At 42.8% G+C, this 23,244-nt stretch overlaps 1 protein-coding gene across 1 annotated transcript in view; it reads right to left on the bottom strand.

Moving 5' to 3' along the window:
* The window catches only part of Spata16 (spermatogenesis associated 16), a 306,178-nt gene that overhangs the window by 55,722 nt on the left and 227,212 nt on the right, over positions 1–23,244 (bottom strand). Inside the window, exons 7-8 of the mRNA XM_021158236.1 lie at positions 3,175–3,321; positions 1,664–1,776 (exon numbers count right to left, since the gene is read on the bottom strand). Of these exons, the coding sequence (XP_021013895.1) occupies positions 1,664–1,776; positions 3,175–3,321 (260 nt within the window). The remainder of the gene's footprint in view (positions 1–1,663; positions 1,777–3,174; positions 3,322–23,244) is intronic.

Genomic DNA, 23,244 nt, shown 5'->3' with positions numbered 1-23,244 from the left:
CCAGAACCACACTAGGCTGCCATCTTGATCTTGGACAAACACTACAAGACAGTAGCAAATATCTATTGTTGAACCCACTGGATTTATGGCATTTTGGCATAAAGTGGTTTGTATTCTAATGCTAATGGGGTCTCCCAAATTAGTTTCCACAAGGAGGTCTGCATGTAGCTTCTGGGAACCTACACCCAGTTAATTCTGATTGGTAAATTAAGATGCCAGCAGCCAATAGCTGGGGAGGAGAGACAGGCAGGATTTAGGATTCCCAGGGTTGAGAGGAAGGAAAAGGAGAGTCACCAAGAGTACAGGACGGAGAGGTAAAGCCATCAGGTAAAGGGACTGGGAGAGTGGAGCCCTGAGGACTGCTCAAGTAGGTCAGGAGCAGCCAAGATGGAACATAGAAATTAGTAAGTAGTGATTGGAATTATCTTTGGGAGGTAGATTCTAGCAGCATGGAGGGTAGGCAGCTGCCCAGCTATTGTGCTGCTTAAGGCATATTAAATAGAAAGGCTGTGTGTGCCTTTCATTTGGGACTATAAACCATTGAGGTGGGAGGCAAGCCGCTGCAGGGAGGTTTTAATATAATACTACTACATTGGCACAACAGCCCGAACCAAGTAAAACAAAGATGGATTCCTCACCAGCAGAAATAGAAGGGGGGGGGGTAGCTGAGTGGAAGGCAGTTGTGGAGAGAAGGGGTTTTGCAGCAGAAAGTCAGCTGACACTGCATTTTTTTTTATTTGTAACTTATACAATTACAAATCATGCAAATAGATTAGACATTTTATAGCTTTCCTAAAATGCTTGGTAATTGCTGAACAGATGTTAAGTAGCTGCTCACGACGACCCCCTTGGTTCTCCAATGAACGTCGAATCAAATGTAATACAGAAGCCACAAGAAGAAGATTCTTTAAAATGTTCAACTAAAGGCTTTTTGAAAACTATTAAAGGAGGAGAAACCTGTCACATTTATAGTGTACTAACGAGAAGGTCTCTTTACATAGTCTCAGCTCAAGAACATACGGTTTGTAAAAGAGCAGCAAAGAATGCAGGTCCTCCTTAGGCTGTGCTAGGACACAGGATGGAGAGAAGAGTACACTTTTCCTGGATTGTGAAAAGGGATTACATCACTCATCTGTAACGCCATACGCAGCTCAGCAGCAATGTTTAGAGTGGCATCCTGCAGGTGATTGGGTGTGCAGGCATTGGGTGAGCTGGTGAAACTGAGTACCTTGTAAGATAATGAGACAGCGCTGAGTAACGGCTCAGTAAATGAGGGAAAGCATTGTGCTTGCTAACATTCTGTTATTGATTTAAAATAGAAAAAGAAAAAAAAAGAGTTCATGGCAGCCTTGAATTAGATGGTTGGGAGGCACAGAGAAGAAAAGCTTTACAAGGAGACATTTGTCTGGCAAACATTCAGGACTCCAGTGTAACACTGGAACATGTGTAGGAATGGGTAAGGGATGGAAGCACTAGCTAACATGTTTGGTTTTGTAAATGTGATTTTCTGTTCATCTTCCTAAAACATAACAAAAAACCAAAACAAAACAAAATAAAGGAAAGCAAAAACTGTCACAATGTTTGCTTCTTCAGCTTTTAACACTCCTAGAAATCTCTCACGTGCAGACATGGGACAGAAGAAAAAGCCTCCTCAGATACTCACATTCAGTTGTGTGCTCCGGATAAAGTCCAGGATGGGCAGGATTCTCTTCCCCACCATCTCCATGTGTCTCACTGTATCTTCTCTGGTCAGTGGAGAGAAGGGAGTTTTATGTTCTAGAAATTGTAACAATAAAATTTTATATTTTTTCAGAATTCCATTTCAGAATGCTTTCTTTAGTGAGCTATAAACAGATATCTCAATATTAACGGATATGAAATCTTTAGTACGGACACTAGCCCCATCCCTAGCCCATATGTGTTACAGTAAAAGATCTATGAGGAGAACAGCAGCGGGGTCATAACCCTTCAGAAGTTGACATTTACCCATTTTCTTGATTGAGAGATCTAAGAGCCAACCTGTGACAATTCATACATCTATGCAGAATATGTTTGTCATCACTATGAGAAATGTCATAATCACGTGTTCCTTGTCTTGCTCTGCTCAGGTATTGTTCAAATGCGCAGATGGCATTGACTTTGAATGTGGCTTGAGGCTGAGGGAAACCTCAGAGGGTTCTGTGTCCGACAAAACACAAGTTCTTAAATATGTGCTCACAGCGCGAGGAATCAGTTCAATCTGGTCATGAATTCAGCTGGCAGTATGATATTTCAGTTGTATGTAAGCATTTTCTTGAAAATTGGAGCCAGAATTATCCAACAGCATCAAATTAGGTGCTCTTCTCCAATTATGTGAGAGGACTGCCGAGCAGAGGTTAATGCCCCAGCAGACAGCCCATGTGACCTGGAGTTGTCATTGCTACATTTTTTTTTAAATTTCATGTACTAGTCATGTTGACAGACTGTTTCATGTTTGCTAATTAATGATGAAAGTCTATATCCCTTGTGTCTTTCTTTCCCCAGTGTATATGTACATGCATGCATGTATGTTTGCTTTTTGCTTGCTTGCTTGTGTGTGTGCGCGCGCGCACACACACGCACACACACACCACACACACACACACACACACACATGGAGGCCCAAGGTTCATGGCAGAACTCATCCTTCCTTGCTCTTCCATCCTATTGATTGGGGCAGGGTCTCTCAATCAAACCCAGAGCTTGCTGATATGGGTAGTCTAGGTTGCGAACTTTCTCTGATGATCTCATTTTGTCCTTCCACGAGTAGACATACACTAAACCCATCCAGCATTCCTGTGAAATTCTGGGAAGTGTTTGGTTCTTATGCTTGAGGACAAGTGCTTTAACTGTTGAGTCCTTTCGACCCTAAAGCCTGCTGTATTGTCAATGGCTATGGCAGGCACTGGTGTCTGGGGTGGAATGTTAGGAATGGGTTAGTAAGCACTCCATGGTAGTGTGCCATGTGTTCCGGGAAGAAAGCTCTCCTGAAATAAGAATCCCATGTGTTTCTAATCAACCTACAAAAAAAATTAGGAAGATTAGCAGAGATTTATAACCAAACATTTTTTTTTTTGTGGCTACTTAAATAACTTCTATAAACTGGGCTTTGTGGCCCCACTTTGAAAGGTAGTAGTAGAGTCATGTTCCCATCACCTGTGTAGGTGGGGAGCTTCCTACTGGACACTTTTTCCAAGAATTTCCCATCTTCTTTGTTTTTGAACCCAAGTGTCAACAGATATTGCTGGGGAGGAAAACACGACCAGTCGGCTGTCTGCGGCAGTACATGGAGTCCTTGGGTATCTGAAAAACAGCAGAGACAGGAGGTAGAGGCTTGATGTCAGGTTTATCATTTTCAGGTCCCTCCTCCAGTTTAGGAATTGTAACTGCAAATTACCATTTGGAAAAATGATAAGTATAGACATTAAAGGTGCCAGGTAAAATTATATGCATCATAAGTACAAGTACAAGTGACTAATATGTAAAATTTTATTCTCTTATTTGTGTTTTCCTTAGTGGTACAAATGTACACAGAGCACAGTGATAAGCTGTGAGCAGATTATACAGTTATCTTTCCCCATTCACAATAATAGATATTCAGGATCAGCTCATAGTAAGGATTATTTTTCTCTGCATGATTTTATATGCTAGCTGATGACTAAGGAAATAATATTATACAAAAGGAAATAGAGAAATAACTGAGTGAGAGTCACAAGAAATGGTGCTGGGAAAACTGGTTATCAACATGTACAAAAACACAACTTGATTCATCATCTTTCATGCTATGCAAAACATGGTTCAAATCAAAGACTTAATAAGACTTGAAACTCACTGAGCAGGGGTGATGCTTGCCTTTAGTCCCAGCACTTGGAAGGTAGAAGCAGGCAGATCTCAGAGTTCAAAGCCAGTCTGGTTTACAGAATGATCCAGGGTTACTCTGTGAAACCCTGTCTTAAGGGAAAAGGCAGAGAGAGAGAGAGGGAGAGGGAGAGAGAGAGAGAGAGAGAGAGAGAGANAGAGAGAGAGAGAGAGAGAGAGAGAGAGAGAGAGAGAGAGAGAGAGAGAGACTTGGAACTCGGAGAACAGGAGAAACACTTCAAGAATAGACACTATTAAGAACTGTCTTTGGAGGACTCCAATCACACAGGACAGAACCCTCAACTTGACCAATGCAATGGCATGAGATGATAAGATTTTTACAAAGCAGAGCAAATAAGTGTAGAGTCAGCCCTGAGAAATGGAAAGCTCTTTCTTGAGTACCCATCAGACAGTATTAATATGCCTTTGGAGAAGAAATGTGAATTAAAACTGTTTGAGACATTGCTATCTTAACCAAGTCATAATGACCACCATTAAGAAAAGAGCAGCAACAAATGCTGGCAAGGACGTGGGGGAAGAGGAATACTTATTCAATGCTAGTGAGATGTAAATTGTCACAATCATGATGGAAAATGGCATGGGGATTTCTAAAAATGCTAAAACCATCAACACACCATGGTGTGTATTGGTCCTCGCACATCCATGCTTACTGCTACACTATTTATAGTAGCTAACAAGTAGAACCTACCGTGATGTCTATCAACAGATGAACTGATAAAGAAAATGTGGTGTGTATACACAATGGAATTTTATTCATTTATAAGGAAAATTAAAATTATTATGGTAAATAAAGGCTTCTCTCAGATGTGGAATTCAGATGTGTGTGTGTGTGTGTGTGTGTCATGAGACTAGAGAGAAGTCCATCAAAGGTGAAGAAGAGATCTTAAGTTGGGGGGAAGAAAGGATTATGGAGTACATGTGCCATAAACTTGGGAGGAGGTCAGTTAGTGAGGAGGAGGAGGTCTAGCAAACTGGGATACCAGGACAAGACAAGATTCAGCAGGAGAGAAAAACAAAGAACAAGGTATGAGCTTGCCCGAGGGAGCGAAGGGTAGGATGGGAGAGAGGAGATAGGGAACGATAAATAAAATAAGCACAAATAACAAAAAGAGGAAGGAATATGTGAAAACACATTGCTTTAGATGCTAACTTAAACCACAGTTACGTGAGGAAAACTTAGAAATGACTGTGGCATTGACTGTAGCAATTAGACTTGGAAGTAATCTAAGAAACTTAGTTCTTTATGGCTGCTAAGACCCACTGTTAGAGTGGCTGTTAGCCGAGGCTGACATCTCAGCAGCGTTTTCTAGGTGTTTTATGTACATTGTCTTTATGGGTGACAATATTGTCACCTCCCACCCTTAGGAATCAGGTAGTGGAGGGACTTTTCTGGGATCTAACTAGCCAAGGAAAGCAACTTGGAAGGGGCACCAAGATCTCATGCCCGCAGATGGCCCACCATGGAGACTGGCCACTGCGCGTGGTGCCAGATTGGGTGATCCTGTGATACTTTTGGGGGAACGAAGGTCATCCTGGGCCAGATTTGCCCATTCATCTTTGCTCTATTATAAAAAGGTTTCTCAATTGGCGATGGATGAGCAGGAAGGCTGAGTAAGCTCCCTGCAGAGTCCTGCTGGGAAGAGGAATGGTGCCAATCCCTACGGTCACAGAGTTACGGTTTTGTTAAAGATTGGTCTTTAACATAGAATCAGATGGTTCAGTCCCAGTTTTATGCCTTCACTGGTAATATGTTTCTAATAGATGATAGGCATGGTGCATCTCAGCTGCACGTTGTAGCCCTCCCCGGTCCCCAGGCTCTTGCTCAGCGGAATGTTTGCTGAGAAGTCACTTATTACTTGGGCAGGTTCTCCTATGGAGTCAATACCAACTTGGAACTCATAATCCTCCTGCCTCAGCCCAGGCACTGTTGGGATTATGAGTGCCACATCACACTGGGTTCTGATGCCTAAAGCTTTGGAAACTTGAACATGGATCGTACTTTCTCCTCCCTGGAACCCTTCTATGTTCACATGTGGTAGCTGAGCAGAGCCTCTCCATGGAGTCCCACTTCCCAAATTATAGTATGTGAAAACTGCAGTAAGAGATTGGCAATCTATTCAGCATATGTAATACATAGTTTAATATACTCTGATTCTTTCATGAACTAAACACCACAGAACTCAAACTCAGAACAAAGACATACTGAGCATGTTAGCATGTTTTCATCTTTCTTAGGTGGATGATTGGAGTCTTAATGAGGACTGGCATTTACCTCATTTTTCCATGTCACATGCTTTATTCTCCTGTTGCTCAACACACCTGGGAGATAAGGCATGTCTTTCAGCTAACCTTGCAGATTCTGAAACTGGATCTTCAAGGGATTATAGATGAGGGCTCAGTTGGTTAAGTGTTTGCCATGGAAGCAGGAGAATCAGAGAGTTCAAGTTTCAGCATCCATATTAAATAAATGATTGACTGACTGACTGACTGAATGAATGAATAAACAAATAAATAAAAGCCATGTAGCATGTGCTTACAATCCCAGTGCTGGGTGGTCAGAGAGAGGCAGATCCTTGGGCTTGATGGCCAGCCATTCTACCTGCATGGGCATGTCTACCACCCCCAAACAAATGCACATACAAGTAAAAAATACTCTAAATACTCATGGCAGAGAGTCACAGACATCACATGCCACCAGGATGGCACTCTCCCACTTGAGTGTGTGGGGAATAGAGCCACCACATCTCATGGCAATGGTGACAACTGGGTTTTGTGCATAGGAAACTGCAGAAGTGTTTTGCTTAGGTTATTGCCCAAACAAGGTAGACATATGATAACCTGATAAACAGAAACAGGGAGACCTGGAGGTCTTCCTTGGTTGGAATATTTGTTAAATAAGAGACCAGTGTTACTATGGGACGTGATTAGATAGTCTAGAAAAATTAACGTTAGTGCCCCAGAGCCAACTTCACAACAAACTGACAACATGTAAGTGTGTTTCAGCTCTTTTAGGTCCTGTAATTGATTAATTAGTAACTTCCAGGTAAAATGTGAAATTGTGATTAGAGCTGTGACACGTACTGTTAACTTGAGAAAGGATTGTGCATGATGGTTCTCCCTTGTGCTTACCCTTCCGCTGCAGTCTGTGAAGACCTAGCCTGCCAGGTCGGCTATGACTCCACATGGACAACACACTTCCCGAATGTTGAAGCTCATACAACATTAATTAGAGTGCAAAATTCCCTCAACTTTGTGCATAAGCTTCTGTGTTTGAAATTCTTCTGCTTCTGATGAGCAAGAAAGTTAATCAGATTATATGGTCCTTTGGTAGAACAGATTTAAGAAAATGTTCTTTTTGCTTCTATCATGCTAAGAACACTTGTTAGGGAGAGGTATGCTTAGTGCATCTTTTTACAGTTTGTCACCACTGGAGATGAAGTTTATTATTAACATTCAGTTTGCAGGTATGACATGGCTTTAAGTTTGACCACTAGGAAAGTAGATTCTTAAAAAAAAAAATACTATCTACGACCATGAAGGTTACATTTCTTACAAAATCACACCTTTCAATTCTTTTTTTCCTACCAGATGAAAGATAGCTAATGCTTAGTGGAAGAGGTTTAAATAGCTGTTCATTAACTTGAAGTATAGTGTATGAGGAATCAGCTGTTGAATATAGTGAAGCTCTCTGAACACTCCTTTTCTGCTGCTTTCGTTTTAAAATCATGTTTCCGGTGTTTTTGTCTGTTTCTCCTTTGTGGTTTAACCTACTGTGATGGTTAGTGCCAGTTGTTGACTTGAAAGAGTCTAGAAGCCCCCGGCAGACAGGTGAGCCTGGGGTTGCCTGTGGGGGATTATTTTGTGTACTTGGATGAGATGGTCAGCCTGCTGTGGGGATCACCATTTCCTGGCTGGGATCCTGGCCTGTATAAGTACATAAAGGAACAGAGCAGCACTAGATGTATTCATTGTTCTCTGCTTCCTGGATGTGCATGTCATGTGATCAGCTGCTTTAAGCTCCTACTCCCCCAACTTCCTGTTCCTGAAGTGTGAGCTAGACTAAACCCTTTCTCCTTAAGCTGCTTTGTCAGGGTACTTAACATAGCAACAGAAAAAGAAAGCGTGATGGTTAGTATTCTTTATTGACTTGATACAAGCTAGAATCAACTGAGAAGAGGGAACCTCAGCTGAGAAAACACCTCCATCAGGCTGATCTGTAAGCTGGTCTACAGGCCATTTTCCTGATTGGTTGTTGATGTGGGATGGCTCAGAGCATTGCACATGGTGGGACTCCTAGCCAGGTGGTCCTGGGCTGTATAAGAAAACAGGCTGAGTAAGCCATGAGATCAGTTTTGTGAGCAGTCTTCCTCCATCATCTCCGTGTCATCCAGTTTCTGCCTTGGGTTTCTGTCTTGGCTACCTTCAATAACAGACTGTGACATGTCAGCCAGATAAACCCCTTTCTTCCCTAAGTTGCCTGTCACGTGCTTATCATAGTGGTTGGAACCAAACTAGGAGACTAAGACACAAATACCAATTCTTCCTTCTCTGGAGATCCCCAAAGTTCACTGTGGCTCAGTGACATTCTCTTCATGTACATACCCTTGGTGGATTTTGCTAGTCTGTAGATTTTCCTGTTCATTCTAACTAAAATATGGATGGTGAGTGTTACAGCCGCATCTTATACATTTCACATTTTAACACACATTTTCTAGTGCCTGCCAGGACATTGCTATCTGCCCATTTCAAAAAGTTACCTCAAATGGTGCAAATTTGTTACCAGAGCTGACTTCTTTCTCTTCATGGTTTCCTGTCTCCCTGATGCTTTCCTGTGTGATGAGGATGACCACTGTTCAATAATTTTTTTCTGGCTTAGAATTCAATCTAGGCCATTGGTGACTTTCCTTTTCTTCCTTCCTTCCTTCCTTCCTTCCTTCCTTCCTTCCTTCCTTCCTTCCTTTTTCTTTCTTTTTTTTTTTTTTTTTTCCGAGACAGGGTTTCTCTGTGTAGCCCTGGCTGTCCTGGAACTCACTCTGTAGACCAGGCTGGCCTCGAACTCAGAAATCCACCTGCCTCTGCCTCCCGGGTGCTGGGATTAAAGGCATGCTCCACCACACCTGGCTGTGACTTTCTTTTTCTTGAGTCCCTGAAGTGTATGACATTTCCTTCATAATGGAATGTGCTGGCCACACCCCACCTCAGCTGTCATTCTGCTCAGATTTTTCCTCTGGTGAAATTTGGATCACAGTGGCACTGTTGCATGCAGATGCAGTTCCTCCCTTAGGAGTTTCAGGGCTTCCTTCTCAGTCATTCAAGACTCCCAGCTAAGTTACCATTCATTATTGCATGTCTCAGAAATGATGGAAATGTTTCTACTTTAAACACATGGATGAGCTGGATGCTGTGGTGCCTGCTCAGGCTCCTGTGCTCTGGAGTCATGCACTGACAGACTGCAGCTTTGAGGGTGATGTTGGAAGACCCAGTCTCCTAACAACTTCAAGCAAGCATGCAAGCTAGTATGTATCATTTCATAATTTCTTTCTGGGTTTCATGTTTTTATTTTTGGTATCAATCTGCCACCACTTGGGCAGGTCTCTGTATTTCACACCAGCCTGTGTCTACCCTGCTTCTGAACATCTCCATAGACTTTCTCTCCACTTTCCATTTTTCAGTTGGATCTAACTTGTCTCACTTTGTCTGGAAGGCTTCCCTGATGGTGTCTCCTCCAGACTCTCAGGACAAGATCCACCCTCTTAAACTTCAGGTGCTCTGCTGTTCTGTAAGGATGCTTTTTAACTCACCAATAGATCCTAATGACAAGGACACCCATATTTTCAGGTCATATTCATACCCTAAGGAACTCGTGGGTGCCACATAGAATCTAGAACCCCCCCCCCAATTCCAAAGTTTAAGTGATGCAAATGAGAAATGTCTGCTGCGTCTGAGATATGACGTATTTTCTGTCACTAACTGTAGGGAAGAATAAGACTGACTTGCATTTTAACTCAAGCTCAGATGGGTCATAGTTTAATCTTACAAAGGGCTACCCACTGGTCAGACCCAGGAGTCAGCGTAGAGGCTTGGATTGGGTCGAGACAATGGTTTCGCAGCCAGACTGTATTAATTACTTTACTGTTGCTGGGACAGAATCTACTGCAAAAGTAACTCAGAGGAGGAATGGGTTTCTTCAGCTTTACAGTTCCAGAAACAGACAGTCCATTATGGGGGGGGGGGAGGTTGGGTGGCAGGAACACAAGACTCTCTGCCTGGGGTCAGGAACCCATGTGATCATATTTTGTCCCACACAGGAGAGGGCTGGGGGAGGACAAGGCTGTTGAACGACAAAGTCTGCTTCAATGTCATAGTTCCTCCTGCAAGATTCCATCTTGTAAAGGTTTTGCAATCTCTGCAAATGGCGCCAACACCTCGGGGAGATAGTGTTGTTCAAACCACAACTGAGGCTGAACCCCAGACACTGCTTGCTCTTCAGGGAATTTTCAACCCTTATGGGCATCTGGTCACAAAAGACGGTGCTGTGAGAAGACCTGACAACAAGGAAAGCATCAACAGAAACGTGAAATATTGATTATGGGATAACAGACTCACTCATCTATATGTCAGGGATAGTTGTATTTGTTGAGTACCAGTAAAAAGAAATGTGAACTCTCTGACAGTTAAGTATGAACTATGAGTACCTATCATCAGCGTGTTCTCTTTGACACCTGGTCATAACTATGACTGACAGACCATGAGGGAACCCTTCAACAATCTTTTTCCTTTAAAATTACATGTTTATTTATTTCTGCGTGTGTGTGTGTGCAGCACTCACACGCACACACACACACACACACACACACACACACACACAGGAGTTAGTTTTCTTTCTCTACTTGTGAGTTCTATTCCAGGGACAGGACGCAGCTCATCAGTCTTGGTGGCAAGTGTCTTTACCTGCTGATTCATCTTAACAGTCCTTGCCTCACTGTTTAAAAGCAATAAAAAAAAATCATAGGGATTTATAATCTCGGTGAGGAGCATGCACTTCCATCTGCATCTCATCCTTACACTTCTCCACGCTTCCTTCCTTCCTCTGCTTTCTGGAGTCTGTCATCTCCCTGCCCTTTGTCCATAACAAAATGTTCTGACATTTTGGGTTAGAGAAAAAAATCTCATTTCTAAAGGTCCCAATTGTTCAGCGATAGATGGGGTCCTTTGAGTTTTATATGACTCCTTTTTACTGATCAGCTTCAGAGTTTAGGTTCTGCCGTGCTCGAGAAGGCCGACACTTCGTCATTACCACTTGCCTGGTTGGTTCTGAGTTTACCTTGTCCTCTTTTGAATGCCAATGCTTCTAGCTTGGAACTTTTCCACAAACTCACATCAGCAAGAAAGTAGCAAGAGGCAGCAACTTTTCAGCTAAGTTGTCTTCATTGCCCTCCCTCATAAATAATACAAAGTTTTCTCCTTCTAAAGACACAGATGATCTGGGTGTGTGTGTCTCTAGCCCCTGCATTCTGGAGGCTGGGCAGGTAGACTGCAAATTTGAGGCAAGGCTGGGTTCTTTAGGGAGACCCAGTCTCCCCAAACCCCAAGCAAGCAAACACCCCACATAGATGGTATACTTTGACTTTTGCATTTGATGTGTGAACCAGCCATATGAATAATGGATTGTTGCATAATAAATTGTATTTTCCCTTGGGCCATTATAATTACAGAGTTACACATGCAAGAGGAAAAACTTGGCTTCCATTCCCAAGAATCCTCATTTTCACTTCAGGCTCTGGTCTACTTCTCTGAGACCAATTTGGTGTATTTAAGTTTCCTTTCATAGCCTGTATAAAATTTAGAAAGATAAGTAACCCCACAGGAATTTTATATACATTTCATTTCTATTTTGCTCAGAATCTTTGTTGGTTGCAAACTTTTTTTTAGTCAGCTGTGTTGGGTCTTTGGGATTCATTACATTGAAGTGAGTCAAACCCACTTGGGATTCATTACATTGAAGTCGCTTAAACCTGAGGCACTGTAAGAGTTAAAAGGACACAGCTCTTCCCTTCACTTTGACCAGATCAGAACAGGGACAGCAGCACCATGCCAACTGCACTGTTTAAGGGTTGGCAAGACCATTGCTTGGTTGAGGAGCTGGCATGTTTTTGCTCCTCCCTCTCTCCCTCCCTCCCTCCCTCCCTTCTCTTCTTCTTTCTTTAAAAACTGAAACCAAAACCTTTGAAAAACTTGCTCAGTGACTCTCCTACTCTGAAAGTGAGCCCCAGGGCTGGACTTGGACAGTTAAGAGAACTTGCCTGTTCTGCAGAGGACCAGATCTTAGTTCTCAGCCAGCACACACATTAGAAAGCTCACAACTGCTTTCCAGTTTCAAGGGACCTGAACCGTCTTCTGGGCACTCTCAAGCACACACTTGCACAGGCATACACACACACACACACACACACACAGACACACATGCATAGACAGAAGTTAAAAGATTTTTAAGATGTTCTTTTGATGCAGGGTCTCAGCATGTAGCCTTAGGTAGCCTGAAATGCAGAGTGACCACGTGCTTCTGCTCCTATAATGCAGGCATTAAAGGAGTTTTAAGAGTGGGACTCAGTGAACTTAAGTCAGTCAATGCATTACACGGTGTTGACTGAACAGTTACTTGTTTAGCTGCATGCACACACTGCAGTTTGTGAATGAGCTACGCATGTTCCTTTGCATGGTGCAATTTCACATCACAGAACATACTTGAACAGTATGCCACTGCTGTCTAGGACCTGGTACTTGAGGCAGAGGATGCCGAGTAGAATACAAGGTGCAGTTTCAGAATAAAGTTGACCATGGAACCAGCTACAGAGATATGGAGCTGTTGGGTCAAGTTGTGTTTGAAGCAGACATTTCAATCCTGTGCATTCACCTATTCTGCACCCCTGTTTGCCCTCTGAAAGCACACATGTTGCAGTTATGTGCCCTGATTTTTAGCATCTGAAAGAGTCCTTATACAGGATTATAAGATCAGTCCACCTATAAATAATTCAGCATCTTTATAATACTAGAGTTGACGTGTAAAATGCACACAACTATGTCAAATTCAATTTCTGGTGAGAGTATCCCCTCACAGTGGGGATTGTTAATTCTCATATCAAGTACAAATAACAAAATTGAGCACATCTTGACGGTGTCACTATTGATCCCAGTAGTGACATAAAGCTGGTGACTATGATGGAAAGTGACATGGTGCTCCTGACACTTCACTTCTACATATGTTCTCCAAGTATTGGAAGAAGATGCTTAAATAGACAGTCATAGGCTCATACTCATCACGACATTATGCATCATAACCAAGAGGTGGGGAGAACTCATGCTAAGATGACAAGTGAATAGGCAAAGGAAGTGCAGTATATATATATATATATATATATATATATATATATATATATACCTCTCCAGTGAAGTCATGCACAAAAGGAAAGTGGCCTCTGGTGTGTGACAACATGAGTGAATCTTAGAGACATCATGTGAGGTCAGGTGATGTGAAATAAGCTGGGTACAAATGGATAAAAGATCCCTTGATTCCACACGGTACCTTAGAGAAGTCACATTCACAGAGACAGAGGGGACAGATATGGCAGATGTTATATCAACAGGAGGAGCTGTTGCTTAATCCATATAGAGTTTCAGGTGGAGAAGTTGAAAACTGCTGGAGATACCTTTCAACGCACAACAGCAAAACAGCAACAATAACTCACTGCATATTTTTTTCCTCAGGATTTTGAATGTTCCAAGCACAAAGAAATGTTAGCAGCTGTAGGCATACCATGGGCATGCTCTGATAGTTATACATGGTATACACATGCCACTCTCCATTTCATATATGTACAATTACTATGTGTTATTGAAAATTAAAAGATAAATATGCTGGAATCTCTGGAACAAAAAATTGGAAGGAAAATCAAGATGTCTATTAAAATTGAAGGAAGTTTATAAACACTTAAATTCACGAATTGCAAGATTTGAAATGATAAAGATACCAGTTTTCCTAAATTTATATATATAGGTATCCAGTAGGTTTTTCTTGAAATGTGTATTTACTTATTTTATGTGTATCATGTGCCTGCCTGGTGCCTGTGGAGGCCAGAAGAGGGCACTGGGTCCTCTGAAACTAGAGTGGCAGACAGTCAGGACCACCATGTTTGGTGCTGGGAACCAAACCCGACTCCGCTGTAGAAGTCAGTGCTCTGAACTGCACAGCCATCTTCTCAGCCCCCAACAGTTTTAAAAACAATAATCAGAAGAGGTTATGGTTGGTATTTTATTTGGAAATAAATGTGAGAGGCCAAGGATGATAATCTGACAGCTTTGAAGAGGAAAGCAGATAAGTCCAGTGGCGGGCATCAAGACATCACAGAAACTACAGCAATTAAGACAGTTTAGCCTTTGTAACGGGTGGACGAGAAGTAAAAGAAGACATCCTGATGGTTCTGTACTCCAACCTCCTCCCCAGCATTCCCACTTTCCTGTCACAGGGGTGGCATATAGAAGAAGGGTGACAAGCTGATAAAGTGCTGTCACTTTTAGAATACAGGGCAGGAGACCTAAGCAGAGTACACGTCCAGGACAAACTCACACACAAACAATGTCCAGGAGAAGAACATCGATCACGTGGTATGTGTAATGCAAGCAAGCACTAAAACTAAAACTAGACTAGTATGTCACGGTGAGATGTCTGAGAACAAGAACAGTAATGCCGACTGGGATAACTTTGTTGGTACTTCTCTTTGAAAATTAGGATGATGTCTCTCTCTCCTGCCCTGTGGCTCCGAGGCACATGATGTCTATGTCTCCTGCCCCGTGGCTCTGAGGCACAGTGTACTGGATCAGCAGGAAGGTGCACTTTGATCCTGAGCTCTTCAGGTGACCTGGGAGAGTGGTGAAAACGAGGCAAGCAGTGCTTTTGACGTGAATGGATGGATTTCATGAAAATGTTGTTGCACGGGCTGGTGAGATGGCTCAGTGGGTAAGAGCACCCGACTGCTCTTCCGAAGGTCAGGAGTTCAAATCCCAGCAACCACATGGTAGCTCACAACCATCCGTAACGAGATCTGACTCCCTCTTCTGGAGTGTCTGAAGACAGCTACAGTGTACTTACATATAATAAAAATAAATAAATCTTTAAAAAAAAATGTTGTTGCACAAAGGAAGCCAGCCAGCCAGGGTATTCCTTCTGTGACTTCAGGTGTATAATGTTCCACAGTGGCAGATTAAAGTCAGGGCTTACCAGTGAATACGTATATGATGACACGGTTTAGGGAAGGAAGGGGGTATTTCAGCTCATTTTCGTGTTGTTATAGCACAACCCCTGAAGCTGGGACTTTATAAGGAAATGAGAGTTACAGTGGCTCACAGGTCTGAGGTGGGAAAGTTGCAGCTTGGACATGTGCATCTGGGGCATGTCTCCTCCCGAGCCGTGGGATGGTGTGTGAGATCCTGCTAGTGGATGGGAACGCAGGGAATGTTGTGGGGTTTGGGGCTCAGGGGAAGTGCTGGACTTAGCCTCAGCAACCTGGCTCCTGGTGTTCTGTGGGACTTCCCCACTCCAAAGACACGAGCCTAAACCCTTCTAATGGTGCCTCATGACTTAAGCATTTTCTTTTAAGACCCACATCTCCAATGTTCTACCACCTTCCCAGTTCTACACTGGGGACCATGCTTCTAGCACATGTACACTCAAACCAAAGCTGGAAGAAAGGATTCTAAAAGTTAGGGCAGGGATTATCTTGGTCATGGGCAGGAAGGATGTGGTTTGGAACTGCGCAAGGGGCAGCAGTGGAGGGGGAGGGTCTATGGAGCTGGAAATATTTTGTTTCTTGACTTGATGTTTACTGAATAATAACTAAGTAATAGGGTTTTTGTTGTTGGTGGTTGTTGGTTTGTCTTTTTGAGTCAGGATCTCTCTATGTAGTCCTGGCTGTCCTGGAATTCACTCTGTGGACCAGGCTGGTCGCAAACCCAGAGATCTGCCTGCCTTCAGTGATAGGATTAAAGGCATGTGCCACCACAGCCACCTGTGTTTTTTTTTTTTTTCTTTTTCATTTTCACAAATGCTTTATTTATTCTTTGTGAGTTTTACATCATGCACCCCAGTTCTGTTCATCTTCCTGTCCCCTTATATCTGCCATTTTGCTCTTGCAACCTCCCACCCAAAATAACACACACACACACACACACACACACACACACACACACACACACATACACACACACAGCATAGAAAACGATCTCATCATAGAAGCTATAGTATATCACAGTGTGTCCCACAGTACATCCCTCTGTCCACACATCTTCAATTGCAATGAGTCTTTGGTCTGCTTTGAGGTCTCTGGCTTCTGTGACACCATCAATATTGGATCCTCACTGGAACTGCTCCTGGTTATCCTGCTGTTGCCCTGTGTCAGATGGAAATCCCACAGCTTTAGATCAGCAGGACTGGCCCTTTCATGAATCCCAGTCATTCTCAGATGATGTAGACTTTTGAGGTGGGCCAACTTCGATCCCTGGATCTGGGCATGGATGGGAGCTGAGCTGGTCAACATGCTGGCTCTCCCTTATGTGCACCATCAGGGCAAGCGTGCCGACATTTCTCTGGCTAGGCCAACCAGTGCTCCATTTGTAGGTGGCAGGATCTCCACTGTGTTGCCCAGGCCAAGTGCAGAGCCCCCTCTCCCTAGTGCTGCAGCTGGTGACGACAGGACTAGCCCACCAGCTCTCATGGTCCAGTGGGAAGCTGCCAGGATCTGCTCTCCCACACTCATGCCACCAGGGCCAGCTCCACTGTGCTGCCTGGGAAAGGCACAGGACCCACTCTACCAAGAGCTGTTGCTGGTATGTTCACATGATTTCCAGCAATTGCCTTGACCAGGGATGTCCCCACATTCTCAACATGACAATGATCCCTGACACTGTGTAGCCAAGGACCCAGACCTGGCCCTCAGTGGCAGCTCAGGCTGGGACCTCACTGTGGACCCAGGTTCTGGGGCCACTTACAACAGGCTGCTCTCCACCCTGGAGTCTGCAGTTCCATCTCTTTTCATAGTGCTTAAGCTGCTACATTTCTTTCTTTCTTTCTTTCTTTCTTTCTTTCTTTCTTTCTTTCTTTCTTTTTTTTTTTTTTTTTTTTGGTTTTTCAAGACAGGGTTTCTCTGTATAGCCCTGGCTGTCCTGGAACTCACTCCGTAGACCAGGCTGGCCTCGAACTCAGAAATTCGCTTGCCTCTGCCTCCCAAGTGCTGGGATCAAAGGTGTGCGCCACTATGCCCAGCTACGTTTCTTTTTTAAAAAAACACATTCTTAAAAAACAAAACATTTTTTCCTTTTCTTTTTGATTGTTGGCTTGCAACTCACTACGGGGTACAAGGGCTAAGGGTACCAGAATTACAGCTGTGAGTTGCTATACCCAGCAGACATGTGCATTTTAAAATGTCTGCATGTTTGTCTGTCTGTCTGTCTATATGATATGCCATAAAAATATTAAGAAAACTAAAACTAATAGGGCTGGTTAAATATGGCTCAGCCAGGGGAGTCCTTGCTATGTAGCTTGAGGATCTGAGTTCGATATCCAGAGCCTAAGTAGAAAGACTGAGTGTGGTGCTGTGATCTTGTAACCCAAGGGCTGAGGGAGCTCAGACAGAAGAAAACCGGGGCTGGCCGAGTATTGTTCCTGTCTCAAAACAGAAACAAAACCAAGGAGGATGGTGCCTGAGAAGTGACAAGTTCACACAAGCGTGTCACAGCACACACACACACACACACATACACACATCCCATAACTCGCCCCACATATATTCACACATCATACACATACCCCCTACACCAAGACACACACACTACACACACACACCAGCCCCACCCTCCCTCCACACACCACATACACCCCAGTACCCTATAACCCCCCACATATATTCACATATCATATACATACCCCCTTCACCAAGACACACACACGACACATACCAGCCCCACCCTCCCTCCACACACCACATACATCCCCACACCCCATAACACCCCCCCCACACACATATATTCACACATCACATACATAACCTCTACACAAAGACACATACACCATCACCACACACACATACCATATCACCCTCCCACCACACACACACACACACACACAAGAAAGGATATATTGGGCTGGTTGGGGCTCTACTTAACTGGAACTAAAGTGATGACCCACAAGGTCCTCAATAAACACTCATGCTCAGAAGGCTTAACTCTGAGCCAAGTAGTTAAGAAGAAATACATTGAACTTGTATGCTGAATATGTGTTTCTAGAAAATGAGCTTACAAAGGGAATTCTCCAACATGAAAATTTCATTTTTGTACAAGACTGACTTCCAAACAAAATCCTTGAAGTTAAATGTGAAGAAGCAGAACTATTTTTTACCTTGATTGGGAGTTAAGTCTTTCTGGGTATAGGGTGACAGTTTCCTCTGGGATAAGCACCTTCCATTTTGCAGGTAAACTTCTTAAGATACAGCATATTGAAAGAGAGTAGATAATTCTAAATGGCTTCAGGAAGTTCCTGAAACTGAACAGACTCACTGGGTCCCTGTCTTCTAACTGTATATAAACTGTAAGGACTGTTGATAGTCACTCTCAGACAAATTAAACTGCCTGAAAGAAACAGAGACCAGTAGAATTGTCTGAAAGAAGACTCAGAACAAGCAAGCCACACACAAAGGACACTTCTCTAACCACCTGTTGTGTTGCCTGCAGGTTGGGCAGTGGCCCATAGGTTTCCAGCTTTCATAATCTGTCACCCATCCTGGGATGGGATTTGGTGATACAGCTGTCTTAGTCATTTTTGTTCCTGTAAGTTAGACACTTCCCATATTCATGGAAGTAACCTCAATAAAACCCATCAGTTCACCAAGCTGGGCTTTGGTGGTATCCTTACTTTGGTTTGTTATCAATTCTGTATATGCTGACTAGACAGCCATGCCTGTCTCCCTAGAGACAGTGTCAGACAATGGATTGGATATAAAGTGGCTGGGTTAGTTGGAAGAAACCTGTACACGTGTTTACCACACTGCTTCTATGCCAGCTAAGATGGGCTCTACATGTCTAGAAATGGTCACTGGGTTCTACTGTGTAGACTATGGCAGTCTGGTACTTGAGAAACAGACACGGCACTAGCAAGGAACTGAGTTACCTGCACATTTGAGAGGTGTGCCTAGATATCTTAGAGTGGGGAGCAGTCTTTGATGGTGGCTGCTTCTTACATGGTGCTGCTAAGCACTATGGGCATAGGACCTGTGATAGACATCTGCTCTATGTACGCAGCTTACTCCACTGAGCTGCCTGCCCCACCCTACCCCACCCCACCCCACCCCACTCCACCTGATGTTCTTGAGAGACTGATGCAAACTTTTTGATTATTTTGGCTTATTTTTGGACCATTGGCTAATGATTTTGCTCAGAGATCATGAGGTGATGTATTAGGTAAGCAGTGAGTCTAGGTGAGGCTTGGGTAAGGTACAGAAGAGACATAAAAACAAACCAAGCTGGGACGCTGCTGCTTTGGGGGACATATGAGCCATAGCTGGGAAGCACTTCCTTTACAGCAGTGCCTGGACACTACTTCACACCAGGAAAATGGACACTCTGTGCCAACAGTACAGACTTCCCGCCCATTTATGAGGTGTGTCTTTATATTGGGGATGGTTCTGTTAGTCTATGAAGAACTATGGAGAAACGAATACCAGTTGATTTATCCTCATGATCACAAACTTGCCTAATAGTGTTGGTGTTGTGGGGCTTTTTATTGAATTCTGTAACTTTTTCCATTTCTGAGAGCTGGTTACAAAGAGGAAGACATTCTGATCTGGAAAACTCTTGATCATGATAAAATTATATGATTTAAGAAATAAATAAAAAATGAGGAATTTTGGCTTTATGTTTTAGAGAAAATAGGAATATATTATCCTTCCTGGTAAATGATGGCTGTGCAAAAGCAAGCTTATAAATTCCAGCAAGGAGCAATTCTTAAAGGTCTATTAAAAAACAATATATTATTTCCTTGAACATACATATTTACTCCTGGGAGTTATGGAGCACAAGAAAGACAAAATATGACTCTATCCACTTAAATGTTAAAGTAATTGATATCTGATCTAGAAAACTTTTCTATTAAACATGGCTAAGCACAGATCCATTACTGAATATTTATTTATTTAGCAAATAAATCTTGATATTTTCATCAAAAGGAGACAGGGTATGCTTATTGTATTACTTTATTATTATTAAAATACAGCCATGCAAGAATAAGAACTGCATGGAATTGTATTATTTTATTGGAATATATGAATAAAAATCACAAGGAAAATCTTTATAAATGAAAGCATAATAATTCCAGGGCTGGTGAATTATTATTTGTTTTATGTACCCCGACTACACCACATGAATCAAACTGGATGTTTCTTTAAATAAGAAAAATGGATAGCTATGCTATAAAAAAAAATCAGTAATTTTTCCTCCATGAAACACAGTAGAATGAGGCTCTATTATAATATGGCTTGAAGATTTTGGTGGGTCCAAACTAAAAAAGGATGCATCCTGAATTCTGATACAGACTGGAGCCTGGACATCCTTCATAGCTCACTCTCCCTTCATCAGTCTGATAGAAGTGATCAGAGGAAGCCTCGTGTGGTGGCCCACACCTCTTATCCTAGAACTCTGGAGGCAGAGGCAGGGGATCTCTGTGAGTTCAAGGTCAGCCTGGCTTACAGAGTGAGTTCCAGGTCACACAGGGCTGTTACACAGAGAAACCCTATCTTGGAAAAAACAAACAAACAAACAAACAAACCAAAAACAAACAATCCCCCAAAACAACAATAGCAAAAGAAATGACCATAGGAATTATTAACATCTTACACAAAAGGTGAGTGAATTTCCTCATGAACTTAATTGGTCCATTAAAAAAAAATTAAATCCTAGACTAAATTTCAAAATTATTTCAGATTGAATTCCTTTTATACCTTCCTCCTGTGCCTCTAATTTTAGCATAGAAATATCTTATGAAGAAGACTGGTTTGGGAAAACATGCTGGTGGTAGGGGACCTTCCTGCTTATGGTCACCTCTGCCAACTGCAGCTGGGCTTGCTGTGCTGCTGTGACCAGGGAGGGAGGCACTCTGTCCCAGGTAGGCTTCATGAAGGTGACCCCGAGCTGGGCAGAGTTTCTGATGTGGAGGTCTGTCTGCCAGCCTCCATGGGCTAGTGCGGTGTGCTAGTTTCCAAGTTTTAATGATAAGAACTGCTTCTGTAGGCATGCTTTGCTAGATACCCACTTCTTCTGAGACTCTCATGGACCTGGCACATGACATTATTTATTATTGTATTTCCTCAGACCATTTCTCTATTTTTGAAAACCTTCAGATTTTATTTCTCTTGCTGTGGTAAAACCTTCATACCTATAAGGGAAAGACTGGGACAACACTCTCACTATCTCTCTCTCCTGAAACTTTGTCTTTGGGTGGGTGGTTTTGCATGTGTTTCTTAGCTGTTTGTGGAAGAGTGAATATGGAGTGAAGTGTGTGTACATCTATAAAGGGCTTGGGTAATGCCTGGTATATAATAAACCCATATTAAAAAGAAGGTAATGGGGAAGTACATGCTGTGTATATATAAGGACCTGAGTTCCATGCCAGGTGACCGTCACTTGCAATCCCAGCTTTGGGGAGGAAGGGACAGGAGGATCTATGGGACACACAGACACCTTTGTTTGGTGAGATTCTCGAAACAAGGTGGCTGGCTCCTGAGGAACAACTCCTGAGGGTTGACTTCTGTTCTATACCCTCCCTACAAATGTACATACACTTGCATACATCTCTATAAGAGCAAACGCTCAAATACCCATACTTTCACACACACACACACACACACACACACACACACACACACACACACACACAGAGTGGTAAATGAAGAGAGGAACACATGGGCATGTTGAATGTTTCTGAAGAAAGTGTTGGCTGCATATGGAAGGTTTTTCAGGCATCAGAACTATGTGACAGAGGACTCGAGGACAGCTTTCCAGCCCATAGATCTAGCGTTTGTTGTCATTTATCTGCATGTGACTGCACAGTCATAGGCTATGAGGGTTTGTCTGGTGCTGCTTGTATTCATATGCTCAATTCTGTATCCCAAGATCTGGCTGCCCCAAGATGAGCAAATTCCCATGTAAACCAGTCTTTGTTGTACAAACCTCATTCACCAGTTTAAAACCACTGGTTAAATAAAAATGGCTAGGTCTAAGGCGGGACCAGCCAGGAGTGCAACAGGCCACAGGAGGAGTGGAGCAGCCCAGACAAGGTTCTGCCTGCTTCCATCTGCACCCAGGAGCTGGGGATGTTCCACAGCTCTCTGTGCATAGGGTCCTGCCAGGGGAGAGCTGGTATCCCAGGAGGGCTGACACATGCTTACAGGTGCACAGGAGGGACAAGCTCAAGCCAGAGACAGCAAAACTAACTAACACCAGAGATAACCATATGGCAAAAGGCAAGCAGAAAGAACCTTACCAACAAAAACCAAGGCTATTTAGCATCATCAGAACCCAGTTTTCCCATAACAGCAAGCCCTGGATACCCCAACACACTGGAAAAGCAAGATTTGAATTTAAGAAGGACATAAATAACTCCCTTAAAGAAATACAGGAGAACACAGGTAAACAGGTAGAAGCCTTTAAAGATAAAACACAAAAATCCCTGAAAGAATTATAGGAAAACACAAACAAACAGGTGAAGGAATTGAACAAAATTATTCAGGATCTAAAAATGGGAGTAGAAACAATAAAGAAATCACAAAGGGAGACAACTCTGAAGATAGAAATCCTAGGAAAGAAGTCAGGAGTCATAGATGCAAGCATCACCAACAGAATACAAGAGAGAGAAGAAAGAATCTCAGGTGCAGAAGATACCATAGAAAACATTGACAAAACAGTCAAAGAAAATGCAAAATACAAAAAGCTCCTAACCCCAAACTTCCAGGAAATCCAGGACACAATGAGAAGACCAAACCTAGGGATAATAGGTATAGAAGGGAGTGAAGATTCCCAATGCAAAGGGCCAGTAAATATCTTCAACAAAATTATAGAAAAAAACTTCCCTAACTTAAAGAAAGAGATGCCCATGAACATACAAGAAGCCTACAGAACTCCACAGAGGTGGGACCAGAAAAGAAATTCCTCCCATCACATAATAATCGAAAAAAACCCACCATACCTGACCTAAAGCTTTACTACAGAGCAATTGTGATAAAAACGGCATGGTACTGGTATAACGACAGA

This window comes from Mus caroli, chromosome 3 (assembly GCF_900094665.2).
Source record: "Mus caroli chromosome 3, CAROLI_EIJ_v1.1, whole genome shotgun sequence".
NCBI classification, from domain to species: Eukaryota; Metazoa; Chordata; class Mammalia; order Rodentia; family Muridae; genus Mus; species Mus caroli.
This window is presented reverse-complemented; position numbering and strand designations above follow the sequence as displayed.